Below are 24964 nucleotides of genomic sequence, written 5' to 3' on the forward strand. Positions count from 1 at the left end.
AAAAAAAACCCCATGATCCTCTCTTCTCAGCAGCTCAGCTTGAGATTCAAATAAGAAATCTTTATCAGCAGTGGCTGCAGTTTGTAACCTCTTAGTTCTGGAGCGAGCCCAGGACAGAGCATTCATGGATCGCTGAGCTACAGCACTGCCCTCGTTTTGCATGGCTAATATTTTCTTCAGGTGAATCATGGAACTAAGTCAGGCATTTATGAGCTCTGCACAGCAGGACAAGGTGTACCGCGAGAACAGAAATAAAGGTCAATTCATTCCTTTGGGCTTCATCACAAGTTGAACTGGGAACATTTTGTGATAATAAATCTGTCAAGAGGATGAAGTCATCACATTTAATTAGGGGTGAGACTGTTGCTTTTACTTAGTATCAAAAGAATTTAGACTGTAAGCTCTTCGGGACATGGGCTTATTGTACCTGAATTAGTCAGATGCTGTAAGCTGCCTTAATAATTATTTGTCAAGGCAGGCTAACAATAAGAAAAGTAAAAAAAGATTAACCCATTATGTCCCAAATCTTTTAAGAAGCTGTGCTCTAAATAGGACACCGGGACATGATGGGTTAATAATATAGTCTGGATTGTGTTCACAGCCCTTGAACTGTGTTACAGCGGTTCTACTGTTGATAAATTAGAAGCTAAATATAAAAGGTGGAGGATCCCAAATTGAAAAGGATGGCTGAACCAGTTTGGGTTAACAACAGGCTCCAGTTTTCAGGACAGACTGTTCCTGTTCTCATTTGATCCAGGATGCATGAGCCCCAGCTTCTCAGGCGCACATTTTGGGGCTCGGATGAGTGAAACTAAACTCTTGCCCGTCAGTGTTTTCTTATTTGGAGGCTGATGGTTGGCCTCTCTCGCTTCGGAGAAGGTAAGATCAGATCAGGTGCGTGCACACACACACACATAAAGGATGTGGCACTTTCTTAGCGAATCGGATGCAGAGCGTTTAATGGTTTCAGGTTCTCACAATCAAAAATGCACTTAGGTTGCTACAGACGCGTCACAAGAAGTCTTTGCGCTGTAATTTCATAAGCATAAGCCAAAGCCCTGTTTTGTGCAAGAAGTGATAAAAAAATTTTCTTTTCCCGAAACTATGTGAACACATTCACAAAGCGTTTCTGGTGCCTTTTAAGGTGTCTTAAAAGCATCTAGGTAATGCTAAAGCTCTCTCTCTTTATCTGTAAATAAAGAAGGGAAACAGGTTTAGTTCTAGAATAGCCTACAGAATGAGGAATATCACGGATGTGAGACTTTGGGCTGTGGCGTGGCTGAAGCAGCCACATAGGTAAGCACATAGGGAAAAGTAAAGTGCTTCACTTTACACTTGGCCACATTAAATTTCATCTGCCATTTGGATGCCCAATCTTCCAGTCTTGCAAGGTCCTCCTGCAATTTATCACAATCTGCTTGCAATTTAACAACTTTAAATAATTTTGTCATCTGCAGATTTGATCACCTCACTTGTTGTACCCTTTTCCAGATCATTTTTAAATATATCAAAAAGCAGCAGTCCAAGTACAGATCCTGAGGCACTGCACTGTTTATCTTTATCCACTGAGAAAACTGACCATTTAATCCTCTGTTTCCTGCCTTTTAATCAGTTTGCAATACACAAAACAGTCTCCTATCCCATTACTTTTTAGTTTTCTTAGGAATCTATGGGGAACTTTGTCAAACACCTTCTGAAAACCCAAATACACTAAATCTATGGTTCAACTTTATCCACATGTTTATTAAATCCTTCAAAAAAAATGTAGCAGATTTGAGAGGCAAGACTTCCCTTGGGTAAATCCATGCTGTGTTCCATTAAACCATGTCTATCTATATGATTTTGTTCTTTATAATAGTTTCCATGATTTTTCCTGGCACTGAAGTCAGGCTCACTGGTCTGTAGTTTCCTGGATTACCCCTAGAGCCCTTTTTAAATATTGGGGTTACATTGGCCACCCTTCAGTCTTCAGGTACAATGGATGATTTTAATGATAGGTTACAAATTACTAGTAATAGATCTGAAAATTAATCTTTGAACTCTTTCAGAACTCTGGGGTGTATACTATCTGGTCTGAGCGATTTGTTACTCCTCAGTTTGTCAATATGGCCAACGGTTATTTCATTCCTCTGAATCATCACCCTTGAAACCATTTCTGGAACTGGTATCTCCCCAACATCCTCATTAGTAGCACAGAAGCAAAGAATTAATTTAGTCTTTCTGCGATGGCCTTATCTTCCCTACGTGCCCCTTTAACCCCGCGATCATCTAACGGTCCAACTGACTCCCTTGCAGGCTTCCTGCTTTGGATAACTTTTTTAAAGTTTTTATTATGAGTTTTTGCCTGTATGGCCAACTTCTTTTCAAGTTCTCATGTAGCCTTTAATAGCAATGTTTTACATTTAACTTGCCAATGCTTATGTTTTTTCCTACTTTCTTTAGATGGCTCCTTCTTCCAATTTTTGAAAGAAGTTCTTTTGGCTAAAATAGCCTCTTTCACCTCACTATCGTTTGGCCTTCTTTCCACCTTTTTTAATGTGAGAAATACATCTGGACTGAACTACTAGAATGGTATATTTAAAGAATGTTCATGCCTGTTGTCCACTCTTAACCTTTCAGCTTTTCTCTAACTATTTTCCTCATTTTATCAAAGTCTCCCTTTTGCAAGTTTAGTGGTAGAGCTGTAAATGTACTTATTGTCTCCTTCCAGTCATTAATTCAAATTTGCCCATGTTATGATCACTATTGCCAAGTGGCCCCACCACCATTACCTCTGCATTCCATTAAGAATTAGATCTAAAATGGCTCCTTTTCTCATTGGTTCTTGAACCATGAAGCAGTCATTTATTCCATCTTGGAATTTTACCTCTAGCATGTCCTGATACTGTCTAGGGCAAATCAAATCCTGCACTCATTGGGTGAAATAAAAGTTTCTTATGATTCTGGAGCCTCCTAGAAGCAGCAGTGGCTGGCTTGGGGGCAATATTGAAATGCATTTGAATGGTCTTCAGAAACATCCAGAACTTCTTTAACTCAATAAGGATAGATGCATACAGCCATGAGAGTCTACATTTGTCAATAGCCACCACGGAAGCCCTCAATGTTGTTTTAAAAGCATACTCTGCAAATAAGCTTTTTTACTTCTTGCCTTGAACCAAACATGAACTGAATAAGCAGGCTGTGAATCCTTTTGCCTTTTTCAAGATGCAAGCGCTAGAGTGTATAAGTCTGATAAGATGCCTGAGACTGATTCTTACACCCTGTGGGGGCCTGGAAAGTGATTGTTAGATCTTTTGGCCCATTTCAGGGCAGACAACCTGCATGTAACCTGTAACGTTCATGGAATGAACTTGAAGACCAAGAAGATGAAAATTATGATAATCTGTAAAAATTATAATAAAGGTATAGAAATATAGGAATGAAACTGGAACACATTAAACAAATTATGGGTCAGCTTTACTGAGGCTTATCTCCCATTCTGTGTTTATGGGAAATAAAGCATAGTAAATCCAGGTGCTCTCTGTAATTAGATGATGGAAGATGGAAAATGTTTAACAGAAGTGAAAAGGGAGTATTGTGAAAGCAAAAAGTTTATTTTTGCAAATATGAGGAACTTCTTAGGGGGGACTTAGATTTAGAGCTAAAAGAAAAGATCATGTGCACACATCTTCTGGCTGGTAGAGTGCAGAAGTAAAACATGGATTTATAGTAAAACAACCGTAAAGAAAATACAGGCATTTGAAATGTGGAGTTACAGAAGTATTTTGAAGGTTAGTTGGAATACCCTGATCTCAAATGAAAGAGTTCACGAGATGATGGGCGATGTAAGAAGCTTGGTAAAAGGATATTGAGTTTTGCAAAATATCCACTCCGAGGCCCCAGTGGAAAATCAGCTAATCTGGTCCTGGAGGGGGCATGACAGAAGGCAAAAGCGAGCGAACAGTCTGGGGTGATGGCATTAGCATGCATGGCAACGATCTGGAAGTGCTGAGCGCAGCGAGAAGTGGCGCCGTGCCAGATTCACAGCGAAGACCGCGCGCGACCGATGCGGTGATTGCGGGTGGGAAACGGGGGGGTCTGTTCAGCTTCAACAAACCCAGGATGCGCCAAAGCCTTTGTGGATGCCGTTTTGGCGGCGCCGGGCGAAGCCTAGCGAGCGCCCACGTGCAACGAGCGGCCCCGGCCCGCGTCCGGTCCCGGGTGGGTGGGGTTTTTCTCGTCCTCGGCTCAGGTGGCTTCAGGCGGTCGCACCAATCCAGCCCCGAAGCGCCGCGTGATGCGGAGGGAGAGTCCGCAGCCGATTGGACAGCTGTCGCGCGGCGTCCTCCGCTGGGGGGGGGGGGCGTGGCCGGTGCCCGGGGAAGGGAACGTCACCGGCTGGGGGGGGGCTTCATTTCTAACAGTACAAAGGAAGCCGAAGGAGGGAGGACGCGCGAGGCTGAGCGAGGTGAGAGCCGGCGGCGCTGCTTGTTTTAGGTTCAAATGCAGAGGCCGCTTGTCCACGAGACAAGGCGGGTCAAGGAGAGTTTGCACGCGTTCGGGGGGGGGGGGGAAGTCATCGCCATCCCTGGGATCTGCCAGCTACCTGCTTCCCCCCCCCTCCCCCGATTGGTCACGGTCAGAGACTAGGATGCTCACCTGGATGGACCTTGGTCTCTGACCCAGCATGGCATTTCTTATCACAATTTAGCTGAACCGAATAAGAGATTCAAGCCAGTGTCATATGCTTAAAAAATAAATAAAAGTAATCGCAAGTGGATACCGTGAAGCAGTCTCGCTTTAACCGCATTGTGCTATCATAAAATGCAGAAGTCCCGGTAAACATTAGATTGCACTGAGTACGGAGCATGAGATGTTAGCCGGGACCCTACCGCTGACATTATACCTATAACCATATCTTCTGAAGTGGGGGTTTTGCTGCAGATATCCCATGCTTAGGGACCCTTTTCAGTTTTTATTTTTCCTGGCAATGTCAATGTTTATAACAAAAAAAAAAAAAAAGTCAGTGCAAAAATTACTTTTCCTCTGATTTTTCTCCTGTGTGTTATAACAAAGTCATTTCTCCACCGGTTTTTATTCTGATATTGACATTCATATTAAAAAAACAAACAAAAAAAATGAAAACAAAGATATTTACCCACGCGTGATACTGAGCATCAGATTTTAAATTGGAGACAATCTAATCAAAGGATTAGTGCTGATGTTGCACAACCGCTGGGATTTTTTCTCTCATTCCTGGTGTTGTTTGAAAGTGCTGATTTTAAGAAGCATAGACTGTATTAGAGAGTTTTCAGTCTACTCCGGTGTTTTTCAGTTCTTTAAACAAATTACATCATTTAGTTTAGTTCTGCAAAACTAAAAACAGTCTGCAGTCTTCTGAGTAACTTATCCTCCTCTACGGGTAGTTTAGAAAATATTTAGGCTTAGAATGCATCTTACATTCCAAAGATTTTTCAAAAGCAAAACTCAGTGTAGTACGTTGCTCAAGATTAGGAATTAAAAGCTCATAAGCAATCAGATTTTAGCAAAGAGCTGAACAGAAAAGGGAAGTTTTGTACAATATTGTTAGAGTACAGAAGAAGAATGTGGTGTCAGCAGATGGCCATAGCAGGGCATGGGCTAGAAAAGAAACAGAACCCTCCCCATTGCTTCCTGTTTCTCCCACAGTCTGAGTCTTACACCTGCACTGTATAACACAGGTGAGCAAAAGCGTTCTTTACAGCTTTATTTCTTTCTCAATCAGGAGATCCCAGGATCTGTCTACAACAGTGATGCTCCACCTTGTCTTGGGGGCACATTTCACAAGTCTGGTTTTTATGATATCCACAAGGAATATGCATGAGAAAGATCTGCTGGTGCTATGTGACCAATGTATGCAAATATATCTAATATACATTATGGATATTTAACTGGTTGGCTAGCAGTTTATACTATTATTTATTTATTTATTTATTTATTAAATATAATTTATATACCGGAGGTTCCTGTATAATATACATATCACCCCGGTTCACAAGGAACAGTAACTATCGCTACATATTAGCGGTTTACATGGAACAGAAAAAATAAGAAGTTTTTTACATAGAACAAAATAAGTAAACAAGTTTTTACATTGAACAAATTAATCGAAGTAAGCAAATAGTGTATGATATTGAACCGTTAATAAACATGCAGTTAATAAGTCAATAAATAAAATGGAAAAAAATGAAGTCAATATGAGTATATGTAGTATGTATGTAGTCAGCATGCATATGTAAATTTCTGATTGAATAAAGTTATGTGGAAGAATTTAGTTATGTGGAAGAATTTTGGCCTAGTGATAGTTAAGGGACCACTAGTTTAGGAAAGTAGAAGCAATGTTTCCAAAAATGTTCGTTTCCAACAATTATTTGGCTAGTGTGAGCAGCACCAATTTAGTCTCAGATCAGCAACAATAGTAATACATGCAATGGTATAACTTAATGATACTAGTCAGATAATTGTATTTAGAGAAGCAGTAACATATTTTATAACTAATCATTTGGTCAAGGCCAGAATCAAATTAGCCTTTTTCTTCTGTTGTAACCTATTTTTGCATAAAGACACATCCGGATTTACTTCTAATATATATTTATTTTATATAGGGACCAGACATTTATTCACGAATCTTTCCTCTTCCTTCCTTTTAATTCAAATGAGGAACATTGTTAGCAAACATTTTAAGCAGGAAGATAGATCACACTTTCAATGGTGTCTAATTGCCCAGTTTCAGCTATTACTTCCATTAATGTATCAGGGTATCTTTACATTGTTTGCAATCCACATTTCTAGCAAAAAGAATATCACATGTTTGTAAATAAATACATAGACTATATTGAGAGCCATCTTATTTAGAGGCAGTCTGTTTCCCACTCTATGCCTCTAGAAACCAAGAGCACTTGCATATTAAGGAAGCTCTTTTCGGCACATTTTGAGAGTTGATCGAGGTAAATGTTTGGCATGGTGTATGCAAAAGAAAGCTATTTGGCGACATTACCCCGGGTTAAATAAGCGATCTTATGAACGCCAGAAGAAAACTGTGTTTGGCATAATGCAAAAGAAGTACAGCAGCAGTAAATGGGGGAGACTAGGAGCACGTCCGAGTTGTATATTGGGAGCTCGCTTCCTATCATGCTGCACACGGAACAAACACATCAATGCTGTCTGAAAAATCCAAGCTCTTATTCCCCGGGGCTGGTTAAACGATCTGCTGAGGGGGGAAGCGGTATTTGGCGATAACTAGCCCACTAATGTACAGCAAGAGTAGCCAAGCCCCTTTCCCTGTTGCATGCGCCGCTCGGGGTCGCCGTCAGCCCCGCCCTCACCGCGGACTAAACCACTGACTCACAGGATCGGGGGGTGGAGTGGGGGAGATTGCCATGACACGCCTCCATCCTCTGCAGCACTAGACACAGTCACAGCCAATTCCGAAAAACATTATTCTTCTGTTTGTTTCTCCTCCGCAGAGCATCTGCCTCCCCCTGGCAAAGCCAGAGACCGGCTCACCCCCCCCCCCCCCCGCGCGACCGTCGGATTCTCTCGTTCTTTTTTTTTTTTTTACAGCTATAACTTTATGTGTCTGTGAACGTGGCTTACACAGAGCAGGCTGGAGAAGGCGGGGTCAGAGGCTGTGTCCCGGGGCGAGTGAGGCGGTCTGCAATGGGAGGGCTAATAGGGCCGGGCGGGAGGGCAGCAGCAGCCGCCCCCCCCCCCCCACGAATTCCAGTCTGCAACGGGTGCCGTGCCTGCATGCATGCAAAGGGGGGGGGGGGGCTGCTTTTGGGGAGGGTCGGTGAACGTGCACATCTGGCAGGCCAGATTCTGCGGGTTCATCTAGCTGGGCGGGGGGATAAAACATCTGCACTGCACCCTGACTGCTGACTTACGGTAGTGAAAGAAAATGCAGGCTTGGCTATGTGGCTTCCCCGCCAGCAACTGCCGCAGGAAGACTAAGAGCCGCTTGGCTAGGGCTCCCCACCGAGCTCACACTTACAGGTGGGATGCATTAAGATGTAAAGCGGAACCCCCAGGTTTTAAGGCTAGCAGATGGCTGGCTTCCATGTGGGCACAGCTAGAAGTCAGGCTGGCTGGTTTTTTTTTTTTGTTTTTTACTGAAATGTGACACAAAGAACTACCACATTAAAATAACCATTATCCTCCCCTTATGCACCCAACTGGGCTTAATTTGAAGAACATAGCTCTGTGGGTCGCCCTGAGTTCCCAGGATATTGAAACCTCAGTGATGAATGCCTTCCTGTACTTGTAAAAGGAAAAGGATGTAATCCACCTCGTTTTATGCCTGAATTTCTTTGGTCAGCCAAACATCTGCCTTGACTAAATATTTATTTATTTATTTTATTTAAATTCTTTTAATATACCGATGCTCAAGACCAGGTCTTATCGTACCGGTTTACAATGAACTAGGGGGAAAAAACCAGTTAACAATGGAAGCAAGAAATTACATTATAACAGGGAATGTGGAACTTGGTTGTTAGAGAAAAAGGATAGGTTAAACAATTTCTAACTGGAGAACAAAGCAAATAAGCAGAAACGTGAGTGCTTACATGGTAAGCATTATATACAAAATTACGTCGTGTGTAATATAAGGCAAGTTATATTAAAGTGCAGTTAGCCGAGAAATAGTTCCTTTTTTGAGTTGCTGAAGGAGGACGCAACCGCGGGGTATGTAACTGTGGGGGTGATCCTGCGGTTTCTTCAGGGGTATGCTTGGGCGAACAGCCAAGTTTTTAATTTTTTTCTGAAAGTGATATGGCAGTGTTCCTGGCGAAGATCTGGCGGAAGAGAGTTCCAGTGATGCGGACCGGCAGTTGATAGAGCACGTTTTTCAATGGTGTTGTGGAGAACGGACTTTTTGGGGGGAACCTGGAGGGAATCTCTGTATGCAGATCTGGTGGGTCTTGCAGAGGCGTGTGGTTTGAGGGGTATGGTAAGCTGGAGCGAGGATTCCTGAAATAAGGTTTTGTGGATAATAGTAAGTGTCTTGAAGAGAATTCTGTGGCGAATGGGTAGCCAATGGAGTATATCTCAAGACTTAAATATCTCAAGACTTACATTTCTGCATGCAAAAAATGCACATCAGACGATGGAATGGATCTTTAAAAAGGGAAACTTTGATAACATGAGAAAAATAGTTTAAAAAAATTTGAAAGGTGCAGCTACAAATGTTAAAAGTGTGCAACAGATGTGGACATTGTTTAAAAAAAAAAAACCCACCATCCTAGAAGCACAGTCATATGTATTCCTCACATTAAGAAAGGTGGAAAGAAGGTCAAGCAATTGCCAGCATGGCTAAAAAGTGAGGTGAAAGAGGCTATTTTAGCCAAAAGATCTTCATTCAAAAATTGGAAGAAGGATCCAACAGAAGAAACTAGGATAAAGCATAAGCATTGGCAAGTTAAATGTAAGACATTGATAAGACAGGCTAAGAGAGAATTTGAAAAGAAGTTGGCTGTAGAGGCAAAAACTCACAGTAAAAAATGTTTTAAAATATATCCGAAGCAGAAAGCCAGTGAGGGAGTCGGTTGGACCATTGGATGATCAAGGGGTTAAAGGGGCATTTAGAGAAGATAAGGCCATGGTGGAAAGATTAAAAGATTTCTTTGCTTTGGTGTTTATGGATGATGAGGATGTTGGGGAGGTACCCGTGCCAGAGATGGTTTTCAAGGGTGATGTTTCAGATGAACTGAATCAAATCACGGTGATCCTGGAAGATGTGGTAGGCCAGATTGACAAACTGAAGAGTAGTAAATCACCTGGACTGGATGGCATTCACCCCAGGGTTCTGAAGGAACTAAAAAATGAAATTTCAGTTAATTTGTAACCTATCATTAAAATCATCCATTGTACCTGAAGATTGGAAGATGGTAAAATGTAACCCCACTATTTAAAAAGGGCTTCAGGGGTGATCCGGGAAACTATAGACCGGTGAGCCTGACTTCAGTGCTGGGAAAAATTATGGAAGCTGTTATGAAGAATAAAATCACAAAACATTTAGATAGACATGGTTTAATGGGACACAACCAGCATAGATATACCCAAGGGAAGTCCTACATTTTTTTGAAGGGGTGGACAAAAGTGAACCAGTAGATGTAGTGTATTCAGATTTTCAGAAAGCGTTTGACAAAGTTCCTCATTTGAGGCTTCTAAGAAAACTAAAAGTCATGGGATAGGAGGCGATGTCCTTTTGTGGATTGCAACTGGTAAAAAGACAGGAAACAAAGTAGGATTAAATGGTCAATTTTCTGAGTGGAAAAGGGTAAACAGTGGAGTGCCTCAGGGATCTGTGCTTGGACAGGTGCTTTTTAATATATATTTAAATCACCTGGAAAGAGGTACAACGAGTGAGGTGATCAAATTAGCGGATGACACAAAATTATGCAGAGTAGTTAAATCTCAAGTGGATTGCAATGAATTGCAAGAGGACCTTGCAAGACTGGAAGATTGGGCTTCCAAATGGCAGATGAAATATTATGTGGACAAATGCAAGGTGATGCATATAGGGAAAAATTACCCTGAAGTTAACCAATGTTAGGTTCCATATTAGGAGTTACCACCCAGGAACAAGATCTAGGCATCATAGTGGATAATACATTGAAATCGTCAGCTCATGTTTGACATTTCGAGTGGAGACCCGGTTTCTGAACGCGATACAAGATTGAATACTGTTGTGGATTATATAGGTGTTTATATAATCCATTTATAGACATTTTGTCTGAACTAAATTGGGAACTCAAGACAATACACTTAAGCCCCTGAGGCAGCCGTTTTAAGCGGCGAAACTCGGCCAGAGTCGGGCTACTTTTATGTCACCACCTCAATAAAGAAATTGAAAAAGACTAAAGGCATCTTTCTTTTTGTTATTCCTAACGGCTTTCATAGATCGCCTTCCTTTGTGTTTTTTGGATCAAAGTGGATAATACATTGAAATCGTCAGCTCAGGGTGCTGTGGCATCAAAAAAGCAAACAATGTTAGGAATTATTAGGAAGGGAATGGTGAATAAAAGAGGATGTCATAATGCCTCTGTATCGCTCCATGGTGAGGCCGCATCTTGAGTACTGTGTTCAGTTCTGGTCGCCGCATCTCAAAAAAGATATAGTTACTATGGAGAAGGTACAGAGAAAAGTGAGCAAAATGATAAGTGGCATGGAACAGCTGTCCTATGAGGTAAGGCTAAGGAAGTTAGGGCTGTTCAGTTTGGACACAAGACGTCTCAGGGGGGATCTAATAGAAATCTACAAAATCATGAAAGGACTTGATGAAGTTAATATAAATCAGTTATTTACTCTCTCAGATAATAGAAGGACCAGGGGGCACTCCATGAAGTTAGCAAGTAGCTCATTTAAAACAAATCGAAGAAAATTCTTTTTCACTCAGTGCATAGTTAAGCTCTGGAATTCATTGCCAGAGGATGTGGTTAAGGCAGTTAGTGTAATTGGGTTTAAAAAAGGTTTGGATAAGTTCCTAGAGGAAAAATCCATAATCTGCTATTAATTAATAAGCAACAGTAGCTGGAGATCTATTTAATGTTTGGGTACTTGCCAGGTACTTGAGACTTGGATTGGCCACTGTTGGAAACAGGACGCTGGGCTTGATGGACCCTTGGTCTGACCCAGTATGGCATTTCTTATGTTTATTTGTAGATAAGTGCAGAAAGATTGCACTTTTTTAATTTAAAGGAATACATGCCAGAAAAGCTTTGTGAGACCCTGGAGGTCCCTGTAACTAATTATTGGCCATGCTTGCTCCTCCTGTGCAAATGTTAGTCCACAGTAGCAGAAGTAAAAACAGGTTCATTGCATTCAGAAATAATTCCGATGTCTGCAGGCTGTGACTTGTGTCAGTCCCGAATGCTGTATTTTTTATTAGCTCTTTCCCCTTAAGCTCATGCCCTTTCTATTAGTGGAATAGTAACTATAGTTTATTAAAACTGAGCATTGATTTTTGCCACCATAAGCTTTAATAATTAACTCCGTGTTGCAATATAGATGATCAAAACTTGATAAAAGAAAAATCATGAAGGCCATGGCTCTTTCATCGGATAAAAGTGGACCTTTACCTAGCACTCAGCAACAGGGAAATTTGTCGCTAGGTGCTGTACCCTGAACTCACGATACTGTCTTCTGATGAGAAAAGCCCTGCTTGGAGGGCTGATGGAAAGTTAACATTTTACATTAAATTAAGTCACATTTGATCACCAATAAGGGACCCAGCGAAAACACACACTTTATAAACATCCAATACAATATCATATGCATCCAAAACCATCAAAGTACAACAGTGTATGTACTACGAATAAACACAGACAATAAGTAACCCTGCTCTACTACTCCTCCTATCACAAAGGGTAGGAATAACTAATGCCCCTATGCCATTCCCATCCAATCACTGCCAAAAGAGCTCCCTGCCCACTCACTTCCTTTCACCCACAGGGTAATTACAAGTGGTTGGCTCTATAAATTGAAAAGATGTAATTCTCTTTATCTCTGTCCAGGGCAGTAGAGAAACCAGTGAGGAAGCAAACAAAAGCTGAGCTGGGGAAGGCGTTACACCTATGCCTGGCAGTGAGGACAGGGGTAACTGGGCAGGCTGGATTGGCCCGTGGAGCCGCGGTGGGGATCTGGGATTATTCTGCTGGGGATAGCTCTGCCGTGGCAGTGTGGGGCCCAGGGTGAGTGGCTTTTATTTGCCATTCCTTAAGGACAGCCCTGACGAGAGAGATTTGGAGCAAGGTGGGAGAAATGAAATGGGTTTGTCTCGTATTATTATTATTTGCTTCTAGAGGCCCCTGGAGTCATTCCTTCGGGTGACTCCAGGGGCCTTTCGGCTGCTTACTCTTCCATCCTTCTTGCCCAAGGTAGCCTCGGACTTTCATTTGAACCAGTCCGTCTCCTTGCCAGCCCTGGATGAGGTCAGGGGTGCGGAGGAGTTTCGCCTTTTGCGCTCCTTGGATGTTAAGCGTCTTGTCGTGCGGTATCTGGAGGTCTCCGAGTCTTTTCGAAAGATGGACCGCCTGTTTGTTCTCCTTGGTGGGGGTAAGCAGGGCACTTCGGCTTCGCAGGCTACCATAGCTCGTTGGATTAAGGAGGTGGTCACGGCCGCGTATGTGGATGCTGGAAAGCCATTGCCCACTCAGGATAAGGCTCATTTCCACTAGGGCTCAGGGGTGGAGGTTAGATTATTGTCTGCCGTCAACATTTGCCAAGCTGCAGCGTAGTCCTTCTTACACACTTTTTCCGGGTTTTATCGTCTGGATGTGCAGGCCCGGGAGGACTCAGCCTTTGCACGTTGCGACGCTGACTGGATCGCGGGCAGCCTCCCACCCTGTTGGGAAGTGGTTTAGGTACATCCCACTGGTCCCGAGACCATCTGTCTACGCGCTAGGAAATGAAGAAATTACTTTCCTGATAATTTCGTTTTCCTTAGTGTAGACAGATGGACTCAGCTTCCTGCTCTCGGCTGCCGCATGAATGTGTCAGTGGTCGTCCTGTGGGGCTCTGGGTCCTAAGGGATTACTGGTAAGTGTTCATCCCTAGCTTGGGAGTACCTAGTATCTTACCTGAGGTCAGTGTTTATGGTTGGTTTTGAGTATAGTTCTGGTACCTGTTTTTAATCAAGTTGTTTGCTAGTCTGACGAGAGCACTGGCAGGCTGGGGTCACTGCAGGGTTACATATACTGTGACGTCAGCTTGCTCAGTCTCCGTCTGCTGGCAGGGGAGCATAAACCCACTGGTCCTGAGGCCATCTCTCTATACTAAGGAAACGAAATTATCAGGTAAGTAATTTCTCCGTTTACAGAGGTAAATGTGCTGAGCAGAGAGCTGTTGCAGCACGAGGGAAAACGGCAGTGAGCTCAGGCCCTTGAGATATTTATGCAGCTGAAGAACGTTGCACAAAGAATCAATGGTATTGGACGGAAGCTTTTGCTGAACTGAACCAATCCAAAGGGGAGATGGGGGGGGGGGGGGGAGTATGAAACAAGAGTCGCTCTTGTTTTTGAAAAAAATTGTCAAACCAATGTACAAAAGGAGAGCATAAACACATCTGTGAAATGGAAAGCAGTAATTTCTACACCTCGATATAATGAACAGGGGTGGATTTTGCTCTTAACTGACACAATGTGAACACGTTTTGACTTTCGTTTGTCATGGATTTTTATTTGCATTATAAAAATGTTCTAAAAAATTGTTCTCCGTCAGGAGCTCTCTACGCAGACTTTTTTTTTTTTCTTTTCCTGTTGCAGGAAGTTGCACCATTTTGGGATATATCTGATGGAGAAAACCGGGTTTGTCTCACAGCGGCCCATAGCACAGACTTGAAAATGTGGTTTCCCTGGCTTGCTCATTTCCCTTCTTTTTGTTCAAATATGAGATTGTGCCTCTGAGCTTGCTGGGTGCTATCTAGCTAGCTCTCTTTTTATTACATAAACATAAGATGGGAAAGCCTTTTGTTCATTAACAGTATGCATGTCTATTGTGTACAAAATATGATCTAAGACACTCAATGTCTGTTTTTTTCCCCTAATAGTTCACCATGACTGACGATCCAAAATCAAGTGGACCCAGAAAAAGTCATAAAAATAATTCAGATGGTGAAAAAACTGATCAAGGGCAGTGGGGAAGAGCCTGGTAAGACCTGGAGGTGAAGCTGTGCAACCATTTAGCTGGGATTTATGTCCAGATGCAAACGTGAAACAGTGAGATCAGATTGGTTGCAAGTGGACTTGGATTTTTTTTTTTTGTATTTTTCGTTATTCTGTGAAAGTCAACCAGTGCATTAAATATGAGGTATCTGCAGAAAGAAATGCCATGCCGTGCAAGCACCTCACCATATGAAGCTTTTAGCGTGGTCATTGTCAAAGTTTTCTGATTTTCAGAGCAGTCTGGGATGAGGTATCCCTTGCAGGGTTTCTTCTGTCGAGATATTGCAGTAGGACTTTGTGTGCTGAATTCTATGACCGTGTACTGTTGGGCATGTAGATTCTTCATGCAGATTGAAATCTATTCAGGAAGGAAGACAAAATGCAGTGCTTACAGCTCTGAAGTAGCTACGTAATTGGAGATTTATCCAATTGAGTGACCGACTTGTTTTCTCTTGAAATTAAAATCTGTGTAACTCCCTTACAAACCACGGATGTTCTCTGTGTCTCAGCCTGAAGCTTAAGATAAGACTGATGGTTTCTAGCTTTACTGAACCCCTGGTACATCTCGTAATTATGGGGGATTGCTTTAACATCATAGAGAAACCATTCAGTTCTGACATATAGGGACCCATATCTGCTTCTGATAGTGATCCGTGCCTTACCTGCAGGAAAGTAAGGAGGATAAGGGATTCATACCTCCCATTTTTGTCTCTTTAAAATATTTTATTTGATTATAAGGTGTTTAACTTTATGTGTACACAAGCCTGTGCCAAGCAAACCTAGCTAAATCGAGGCGGACATGATGAATGAACAGAAGTTGTGTAAGCATAAGAGTTGAGAGGTCCCTTCCTCATAGAGCATACAGTCTAAATAAGGCGTGAGGGATACAGGCAGTATGTACGACTATATAACTTGTAGGTTTAAAACAAAAAAAAGAACTGCTTCATGCAATGCATAGTTAACCTGCGGAACTCAGATATTACTGGTTTCAAAAGGAGATTTGACAAGTTTTAGAGAAACAGAGATAAAAATTGTAGGCTAAACTGAGCTAGAAATGCAGCATTGACCTCATGCTCTGCTTTTTGCACACGAGAGGGTTTCTGCGGCTTGCCTTGGGCTGGGTGGGTCTTTGGTTTGCCCTGGCGCGTGAGTTCTTAGACACTGGCTGGTGATGGATCTACGAGGATTTGTGCTTATTTCTTACACTGGGACGCTGCTTTGTGCAGTCTAGGGCAGAAGGAGCTGGGCTGCCCCTGTTCCACAAATCCTACGGCAATCGCTGCATTTTCTGGGTGAAAAATGCAGTCAAGTGGGAATTGCCTCCAGGAGGCCCACCTGCTGCCGTTCCGAAACGGGCCGATGCAGAACCGTGCGCTGGCCGCAGCACGTGGCCGCAGCACGAGATGCAAAACGGGGGCTAGCGCGTCCAAAACGTGCGTCCGGTCGCGCGCGTAGGTAGTAGCGCTCATCACGTGTAAATAAATGTTGACGAGGCTATTGTTTGTTTCCGCCCGATGCAAAAAAATAATGTGCGCCTGACGTGCACATTTTTTACTCCCCAAAATTGCCTGCCCCAAGCAGGCGTTAATTTTGGAGGAGCCCAAAAAGTGTACAGAAAAGCTTCCTGCGACTTAATATCGTTTAAAAAGGGGGTGCTGGTGGTCAGCGTCCGTTTTCCTAACCCGCTGACTGCCACCTGTCCTGGGCGAACGCTGCCAAGGAGGTGCCAGGGGTGCGCAGTTTCCCTTAGCGCCTCCTTTTTTTTTTACCGCGGCGGTCCATTTGCATTTTGCAATGGGCGCCCTGGAGAGCTGGATCGGTGCCCGCGAAGGGAGCGAGCGCTCAACCGTGAGCCACCTGTTTAATGCACACAGATACTGCATCGGCCTGAAAGTGATAACGGGCAGGGTCGTGATCCTCCTGTCTGTTGGTCAGTTTCATGTTCGTCTTGACGTGGCTTTCTAAGGCAGGGTAGATGTTGAATGCTGGCTGGGGATTCTACATTTCTGGGATTGTGAAGTAACTCTCCGACTTTTCTTGCAGGGAAGTGGACTGCTTTTCTTTGGCAAGTGTCATCTTCCTGCTTCAGTTTGCACCCCTGATTGTATACTACTTTGTCATGTCGTGCGATCAGCATCAGTGTGCGCTGACTGGACCTGTCACCGAGCTCTACACGGGGACCTTGCACCTCTCTGACATCTGGAACAGGATTCAGCCGCTCACCTGGAGAGCTGTAAACATCTATACTGTTTGGGTCGCTTGGCAGGTAAGCCCTCCTGTTGCTATGTCCTGGATACACAGTAAAGAGTGAAATCGGGTTGAAGTGAGATGTATGGGGAAAATTTCACCATTGCATAAAGAAAAAAGCGCTGTCCAGTTAGTGCCTGAATTTGAATTGGCGCAGTTTCAAATCACGATTAAGGGGAAAAGATGTGGTCTGCTCGAGAGAGCTTTGAAGCAATCTGGAGAACCCCCAGGATGCGAATTCAAATCCTCCACTACGGACTCTGGAGCTACTTTATCTTTCTGTGTCTCCGTTTAATCCATTGAAATAGTTAAGAGTAAAACTGCTCCCTTCTCCTGCACTAAGGATATTGGGAGTATGCCACCAGCTCCAACGATGGCTGCAAGTATATTTCCAGAGTTTTCAGCCATTAAGCATTGAGAGCCTGTTTGAATGAAAGGAACTCAATAAGTCAAAATTATTATGAATGGGAAATAAATATAGAGTGGTTAGAGGAGCGGGCTGAGAACCAGGGAAGCTGAGGTTCACATCCCACTGACCCTCCTTGTGACCTTGCCAAATCTCTTCATCCTCCATTGCCTCAGGTATAATCCTGGGGCCAGATTCTGTGTCTGTGGGAAAGAAAGCTTAGTAACTGAGGCCCTAGGATTGTGGGAGCCCTCTGGGGTTAGGGAAGTGCCTGCAGTACCTGAATGTAACCTGCTTTGAAGTGGCTGACCAGTCCCAAAAAGGTGGAAAATAACTTGAAATGTAAGTAAAAATGTTTGCATTCTGTTGCTATAAAACAATTTGATTTCTGATCCTTAAAGCAGCAGTGCCAGCAAACTTGATTAGAGAGAATCCCATTGAGATCTAAAGCCTCGCACGTCCGCGATACCTTTTTCGACGCTAGGGCAACGTCAGCGTTTAAAGTTTTGGAAAGCTTCTCCCGCTCATGTTTCTGCACCATTCTGAATCTACATGAGCTGCAGCCCGATGAGAACCCCATGCAGGGGCTGCACGCAGATAGCTGGACCAAGGGGGAGGAGATGTTAAGGAAAATGCAGTGATCACCATAAAAAGTCTATGCCTTTTTATTATGGAAAAGTATAAAATACAGAATATGAGAAATGAATATTATGCGAACAAACAGAATCCTAGGCGAGGGAGTCGGAGTGAGCGCGGCAGCTCAAAGCAAGAAGTTGGTGGTTGGGAGAGCCTCGCTCTTACTGTTGCTTTGATTTGCAGTGTACGCAGAGTGAGAGGGGATAATTGCCTCCATACCTGTGTGCTTTACCTGATGAGGATAACGAGAGAGGAGACTGCTGTGCTGTAAAATGTTTTTGTGCGCAGGTCTTTCTGTACATGGCTGTCCCTGATCTTTGCCACAAATTCCTCCCAGGATATGCCGGAGGAATCCAGGAAGGAGCTCGTACCCCTGCTGGTAAGGACTCGCATTTCTTGAGGTATTTCTCCAGCCTGGAGTGGGGTAGATAGAGGGAGGAGGCTCCTGGCTGCATTAACAGTAAGGGGTAATAGGGCTCCTGGCTGCATTCAGTAAGGGGTAACAGCGCGTCAAAAACGCGTGTCCAACCACCCCCCCGAAATTAATAGCGCCCGCAACATGCAAATGCATGTTTATGGCCCTACTAGTTATTCCCGCGTGATTCAGCACCAGGGAAGTGCACAGAAAAGCAGTAAAAACTGCTTTTCTGTGCACCCTCCGACTTAATATCATGGCGATATTAAGTCGGAGGTCCCAAAAGTAAAAAATAATTAAAAATAAAAAAATTGAAAATCAGCCTGCAGCTCGCGGGTTGAAAACCGGACGCTCAATTTTGCCGGCATACAGTTTCTGAACCCGTGGCTGTCAGCGGGTCTGAGAACCGACGCCGGCAAAATTGAGCGTGGGCTGTCAAACCCGCTGACAGCCGCCGCTCCTGTCAAAAAGGAGGCGGGCCCTAATTAGCATAATTTTATTTACTGTATCACGCACACAGGACACTGGCCCGCTCTCTCCCGCGTTTCTTTCTGTATTGGCCTGTAAGATAGCCAGAGTACCCGACTGACCAGTGCCTTGCACAGGGGATTACAGCTGCTCAAGGAGCTTATTGTACTCCGCCGCGATGAACTCTAGGAAAGCCAGGAAACCAAACGCGAGGGCAGAAATAAACCGCAGAGTAAAACAACAAAACAGTGCAGAGCTTTCACAGGATTTCACTGGAACTGTGACTCGCTCTCAGTGTTTCTTGTGCTCAAATCCCAGAGGGATTGCTTTGCAGCCACGCCATAGTAACATATCTGCCCTGTGTCTGACTACAGAAGTGTGCTTACCAAAGAATTGGTACCGTGTACTGATGTGCACAGCATGTCTGCGGCTTCCTGAAGATGCCCTGCTGCTTTCCTGAGAAAGCTGAATCTGCTTAGCAATTTGCGCACTGCTGCCCATCTCCACAGCCACCTTTAAGTGCAGTAGAAAGTTACAAAGTACTGCAGCCATGTAAGTGCCAAAGAAAGATATAGCAGCTGGTAAATGGAAACCAAAAGGCAGGCCCCTGCGGAACAAGTGGTTTTCTGACGTGCATGGCCATTAACATGACTCCACTGTTTGTCAGGTGTAATAAACCAGTATGAAATCAATGGACTTCAAGCCTGGATAATCACTCATCTCCTCTGGTTTGCCAATGCTTACTATTTCCACTGGTTCTCTCCGACTATCGTCTTTGACAACTGGATACCGCTCTTCTGGTGTGCGAACATTCTGGGCTACGCGGTTTCCACTTTTGCTATGATAAAAGCTTACATTTTCCCCACTGATGCAAGAGACTGGTAAGTGTTCTTTTTGTGTATATTTTTCCTTTTAGTAACAGAGGTGCTGTGGCCCTGCGTGCCGGCAGATGATAAAGCCGTTCTCGTTGCCTCCTGCAAAACAGCAATTTTTTTTTTTCTGTTCAGCTGATGTCTGCACTGAGCTCACGTGGTTTATGGTTTTGCAGACTGCTTTAAAGCATATCTTTCCAGTCACAGTGTTTCCCAGGTTTATGTTTGTAATAAAAGTTTAGTGATACAGGTTTCTAGTCGTGGTGTTGGCCATGGACTTTCCAATTTCTGAACTGAACCAAGCCTTCAGCTCGTTCATTTGATGCTTTTGAGCGTGTAGATCTCGCTCAGGTGTGAGAACTTCTATAAGCACGTGGAAGGGCGCTATATTGTCCGTGGTTGTTCCTGGCCTGTAGCACAGTCCCAGTGCTGACTCTGGTGTTGGGGGATATTTTTGCACCTGGGTTGAATCTGGACAGCTCTCTGCTTCCTTTTTATATTATGGTAGAACTGAATGTGTTCAACTTCTGGACATCTGTTTGATGTGGCACAGTGGGGAGCTCAAGACATTTTACAGTCCTTTTTCTGGCTTATATTCAGCCTTTTGGTCCTGATTCCAAAGGGTCAGCCCAATATTTAATTTAGCAAATTAGTCAATCTAAGAAAATTATTGAAATTTTCCTTTTTTTTTTCCCCAGCAAATTCACAGGTAATTTCTTCTATGACTTTATGATGGGGATTGAATTTAACCCTCGAATTGGAAAGTGGTTTGATTTCAAGTTATTTTTCAATGGCCGTCCTGGTATCGTAGCCTGGACTATAATTAATCTGTCGTATGCTGCCAAACAGCAGGAGCTGTATGGCCAGGTCACCAACTCCATGATCCTCATCAACGTCCTGCAGGTAAATTTAGAAAGAACCTGTGCACATTAATGTACCAGGGACCCTGAAATTTAATAGAAGGAAAAGGAAAGCCAGAGATGAATGGGGTCAGTGGCATTACAAAAGGAAGCCAGTTTGGGCAGAGACTGGATGGGACTTAGTCCTTATCTTGTTATCTTTTGTGTTTCTAATAGTGTTAGATAATATTCAGCAAGTTGTTTTATATTGTGACGTATGAAAGTCTACAAGACTCGTGTTGAAGTGATGCTCACATTGTTCTCAGCCCAGTCCTCGGGACACTCCTAGCCAGTCAGCCACAATGAATATGTATGAAGTAGATTTGCATGTACTGACTCCATTGTATGCAGGTCTATCTAATGCATATTCATTATGGTTATCCTGAAAATCTGACAGGCTAGGTGTGTCCCACGCACTGCTCTGGATATTAAGGGCTATCAGTGGCAGAAATGGAGTAGTTTTGTATTTGCAGGGTATCTATGTGTTGGACTTTTTCTGGAACGAAGCCTGGTACCTGAAGACCATTGATATTTGCCATGATCATTTCGGATGGTATCTGGGATGGGGTGATTGTGTCTGGCTGCCTTACCTCTACACGTTGCAGGTAAAGAGAAGTAAGAGAAAACAAACAAAAAAGTACCAGTTAATAAGAGCAATAGTGGCTACATGGAAGTTAACTATTTGCTCTTGGCAACCTCTTTATCAGGGTACAACACCATGAGATTTTATTTGTGACCATCTGGGGTTCTCTCTTTCTGTAATGCTGTCCATCTAGCCTGGTGTTCTGGATTGAGGACTCACACCCCCCCACCCTGAGGAGCTCTGTCTGTACTCCCAGAGACCTACCTACCTCGGGGCAAATTCTCAGGCAAGAGGGAGATACAGAGGGGCTTCTCCGATACACAAACAAACATGCACGCACTATTTGAGCATTTGTTACACAAAGGGATAATACAAAGGATAAATAAATGCAAGCACTAGAGACCTGACTGCCAGCAAATAATAGCCACTAGAAAAGATAAGTTTATTATGTACTGTAGACCAAATACCGGTATAAAAATGTTTTTAATTAATTAAAAGATGCATATAAAGATAGCAAATGTTAGGTTCCTAATGAAAGCTGAAATGGGCCCAAGGAATCCGTCTGCAGTCTCAGCTCTGAAGTCTGACAAGTCACAATGATGCTGAGATCCTTACAGCTCTGCTCATTTTTATAGGACCTTTCTAACAGGAGTGAGTCCCCTTCCCTCTCATTGTTCTTATCACAGTTCAGCACATCTGCTTCTCAAACCTTCGACGATCCCCTTCTATTAAACACTTTCTCCCCTCCCCTCCCCCCCTACCCGCTTCTTTCCCTCTCACCTCCCCTTTCATCGCCCTCGTCCCTCATACAACCTTATCAAGTCTTTACCTGAAATCACCTAACATACCCCGAGCTCCTACCCAGACCCATTTCATACATTAACCCTCCCCTGCTCAGATTGCTATTTGTTCCACATAATAGCTAATGAATATCATATATTATATCTTCGTATAGATTATCTCCTGTATATAATTTTCTCATTTAATATGTTAAATAAGGTTCTACTCTTTGAATGTTAAAGATAGTTATAAGATATTTGTATGTATTACGTTGTTATCCTGTAAACCGGAGTGAAGGCAAAACGCTATACTTCAGTATATAAAAAACCCCAAATAAATAAATAAATAAATAAACCTTGGGACTGGTTGGTGTTTCCTTCCGTGCCCCTGCTACTCCCAGTCTGACCCTGACTAACAGTTCTCATGGGTTCAGCGCGTAAGCATGTCCGAGTATAAATATCTGCGTAGCCCTTAGAAGAAACAATAGCCATTTTCAGCAGATATCATGGACATCTTCCTTCTCTGCAACCTCTCTCTTACCTGACAGTTCTTTTACTAACTGAGGTTGTCTTAAGTGTGGCCAGCAATTAGACAAACCCCCATTAAGGGACCACAGGCTAAGGCTCCCTCAGAAACCTGGCATGTGTGCACCCTATATCTGGCCAGTAGGTATCAGCATTGACAATGAAAATCCTCCCTACCAGAGGCTGTGAACACCGCCTCCGCAGCATCATCCCCAGTTCTGGATTGACTAGGGACCTTCGTTTTCAGTGGTCTTTTGTTTTGTTTTGTTATTCTGCCTGGGAATTTCAGTGATAGAACAAAATAAGAAATTGTGTTGCCTGAGAAAAAAACCGCATTAGTTCCAAAATTTAAAACCTTCAAACCCACTGTAAGGATTGTCTCCATCCAACATTTTTTTTTTGTTACAAATCTTTGTTATATAGTCTTAAATATTGAGAAAAGTACAATAACTCTCCATTTAATCATAGTAATAAAATGCAGAATGATTTGGCACTGTGCCTCTGTCTTATGTATGCTATGCATTACTGTTGTTGGACACATCACAGTAATATGCATTTCAGTAGGTATTATCCAGTGCATGAAATTAGATTTACTTTATAATTTGCTATACATTTATCACTCACTATTCTGCAATTCCTTTTCCCCCCTCAGGGTTTATATTTAGTCTACAACCCTGTACAGCTCTCCCCAGCTAATGCGGTGGGTGTCCTGTTCCTTGGCCTGCTGGGTTATTACATCTTCAGAATGACCAACCACCAGAAAGATCTATTCCGCCGCACCAACGGGCACTGCAAGATCTGGGGCAGGAAGCCGGAATACATCGAGTGCTCCTACACCTCTGCAGACGGGCAGAGGCACTACAGCAAGCTGCTGATCTCCGGCTTCTGGGGCCTGGCCCGTCACTTTAATTACACCGGAGACTTGCTCTGCTCCCTGTCCTACTGCCTGACCTGCGGCTTTGAACACATCCTGCCCTATTTCTACATTACCTACATGAGCATTCTGCTGATCCACCGCTGTGTCAGGGATGAGCACCGCTGCTCCGGCAAGTACGGGAAAGACTGGAAGCGCTACACCACGGCAGTGCCGTACAGACTGCTGCCTGGCGTCTTCTAAGACTAGCCCCGAATTTAGAAAAACGATCAATATGCAATTAAAGGTTTCAGGGTGGATGAATGGTTTATTCAAGTCTGCTTTCAGCAAGCAGAAGCCACCGATGTCCCTGTAACGAAAACGTAACTCTGAAATCACGCACCGCGCTATAGCGGCAGGGCCTCCTTCATGGGTGTATGAAGTGGCCTCAAGGATGCAGTCGGCGAGTATTTTCCTGAAACTGAAGCCTCGCTACTCCTGTACTCTCACTGTTTTTTGTTATGGCAGGTATGTTCATCATATATCCCCTCTTTAATTTAACGGAGGGCTTTCAGCTCAAAAGCTATGGAATACTGTTTCTTGTTTTTGTGATTCCATTTTGTGGGGCAAGGCCCTCCTAATGCAATGTCCCAGCCCCTGAGATGCTTATCGTACTCGCACTACCATCATGTCATAAACATTTTTCATGACTATATTTTGTTAACATTCTTTTGAATGATGAATAAACTGAATTTATTTTGTACAGTTATTTTGGGTGATGTGTTAATATAAAAAAACCCCAATCTTTTGTTGTCACCTTCCGTGAGACTGATTTCAAGAGCTTGTAACTTTTGGTTTTAAGGTCTCCTCTTCATCTTAAGATTTTAACCAGAGATTTGGTTAAAATGTATTCTTTGGCAGTCTAAGTTTGATATATCTTCTTGTGTTACTGAACGTCAGACTACTCCTAATCTCAGATTTGAAAACCAAAACAGAGCTGGCCCAGTGGCCCTATTTAAGTGTGCTTTAACTAGAGCTGTGGGATTTTTTTGAATGTTGTGCTCTGCTGTGAGTTACCTAGAAAGGCAGAATGTAAATTATAGGTTGGGGTTTGTTGCTTATGTATCCAACGCCAGCCTGTGTGAGAATCATAAGGCCTTGCATGATTTTGTAATAGTCAAGCAGGCCAATCTTTAGGCACAGGCAACCACTTAGGGTGCCAAATAACCAGGCAGGAGGGGAACCTGCTTCTGCTCGCTTTAAGGCTACCTGCTGGCCCAGCTTCAGAGGGGGCCACTGTGCTACTCTTCCTGTGGGCGCCAAAATTTTAAAGCACATCCAGTAAGTGGTAACTGGTTAAAGCAGTGCACTCTGGAAAGGCAGTGCTCACACTAAGCCAGAGCACATGCAGGGGGAGAGAGAGAGAGATTTCAAGTGGGAAATTACAATGCCTTCCAGCTCCAATTAAAATAAAATCCCCCACACACACACACACATGAGGAGTTATAGCAGAGCTCCCCAGCCCCTGGATCAAATTCCCCCAACGTCCACCTGTGAACGCTGGCTTCTCCCCATTTTAGAAAGGGAAGGCAAATAAAAATAA

At 43.4% G+C, this 24964-nt stretch overlaps 1 protein-coding gene across 5 annotated transcripts; it reads left to right on the forward strand.

Annotated features, from left to right (window-relative positions):
* The first annotated feature begins 535 nt into the window (after positions 1-535).
* DHCR7 (7-dehydrocholesterol reductase) lies at positions 536-24130 on the forward strand. 5 transcript variants are annotated; one of them, XM_029582806.1, is made up of 8 exons: positions 536-879; positions 14564-14664; positions 16722-16944; positions 18256-18346; positions 19518-19731; positions 20421-20625; positions 21095-21226; positions 23161-24130. In XM_029582806.1, exons 2-8 carry the CDS (start codon positions 14570-14572, stop codon positions 23623-23625), a joined length of 1425 nt encoding a protein of 474 aa, XP_029438666.1. In that variant the 5' UTR covers positions 536-879; positions 14564-14569; the 3' UTR covers positions 23626-24130. The 5 variants fall into 5 exon arrangements, with proteins under 5 accessions (XP_029438666.1, XP_029438664.1, XP_029438669.1 ...); XM_029582804.1 differs by lacking the exon at positions 536-879 and adding an exon at positions 4412-4447; XM_029582808.1 differs by lacking the exon at positions 536-879 and adding an exon at positions 7995-8013.
* Positions 24131-24964: the final 834 nt, after the last annotated feature.

The sequence above is a fragment of the Rhinatrema bivittatum genome, chromosome 17, assembly GCF_901001135.1.
Source record: "Rhinatrema bivittatum chromosome 17, aRhiBiv1.1, whole genome shotgun sequence".
Taxonomy (NCBI): Eukaryota; Metazoa; Chordata; class Amphibia; order Gymnophiona; family Rhinatrematidae; genus Rhinatrema; species Rhinatrema bivittatum.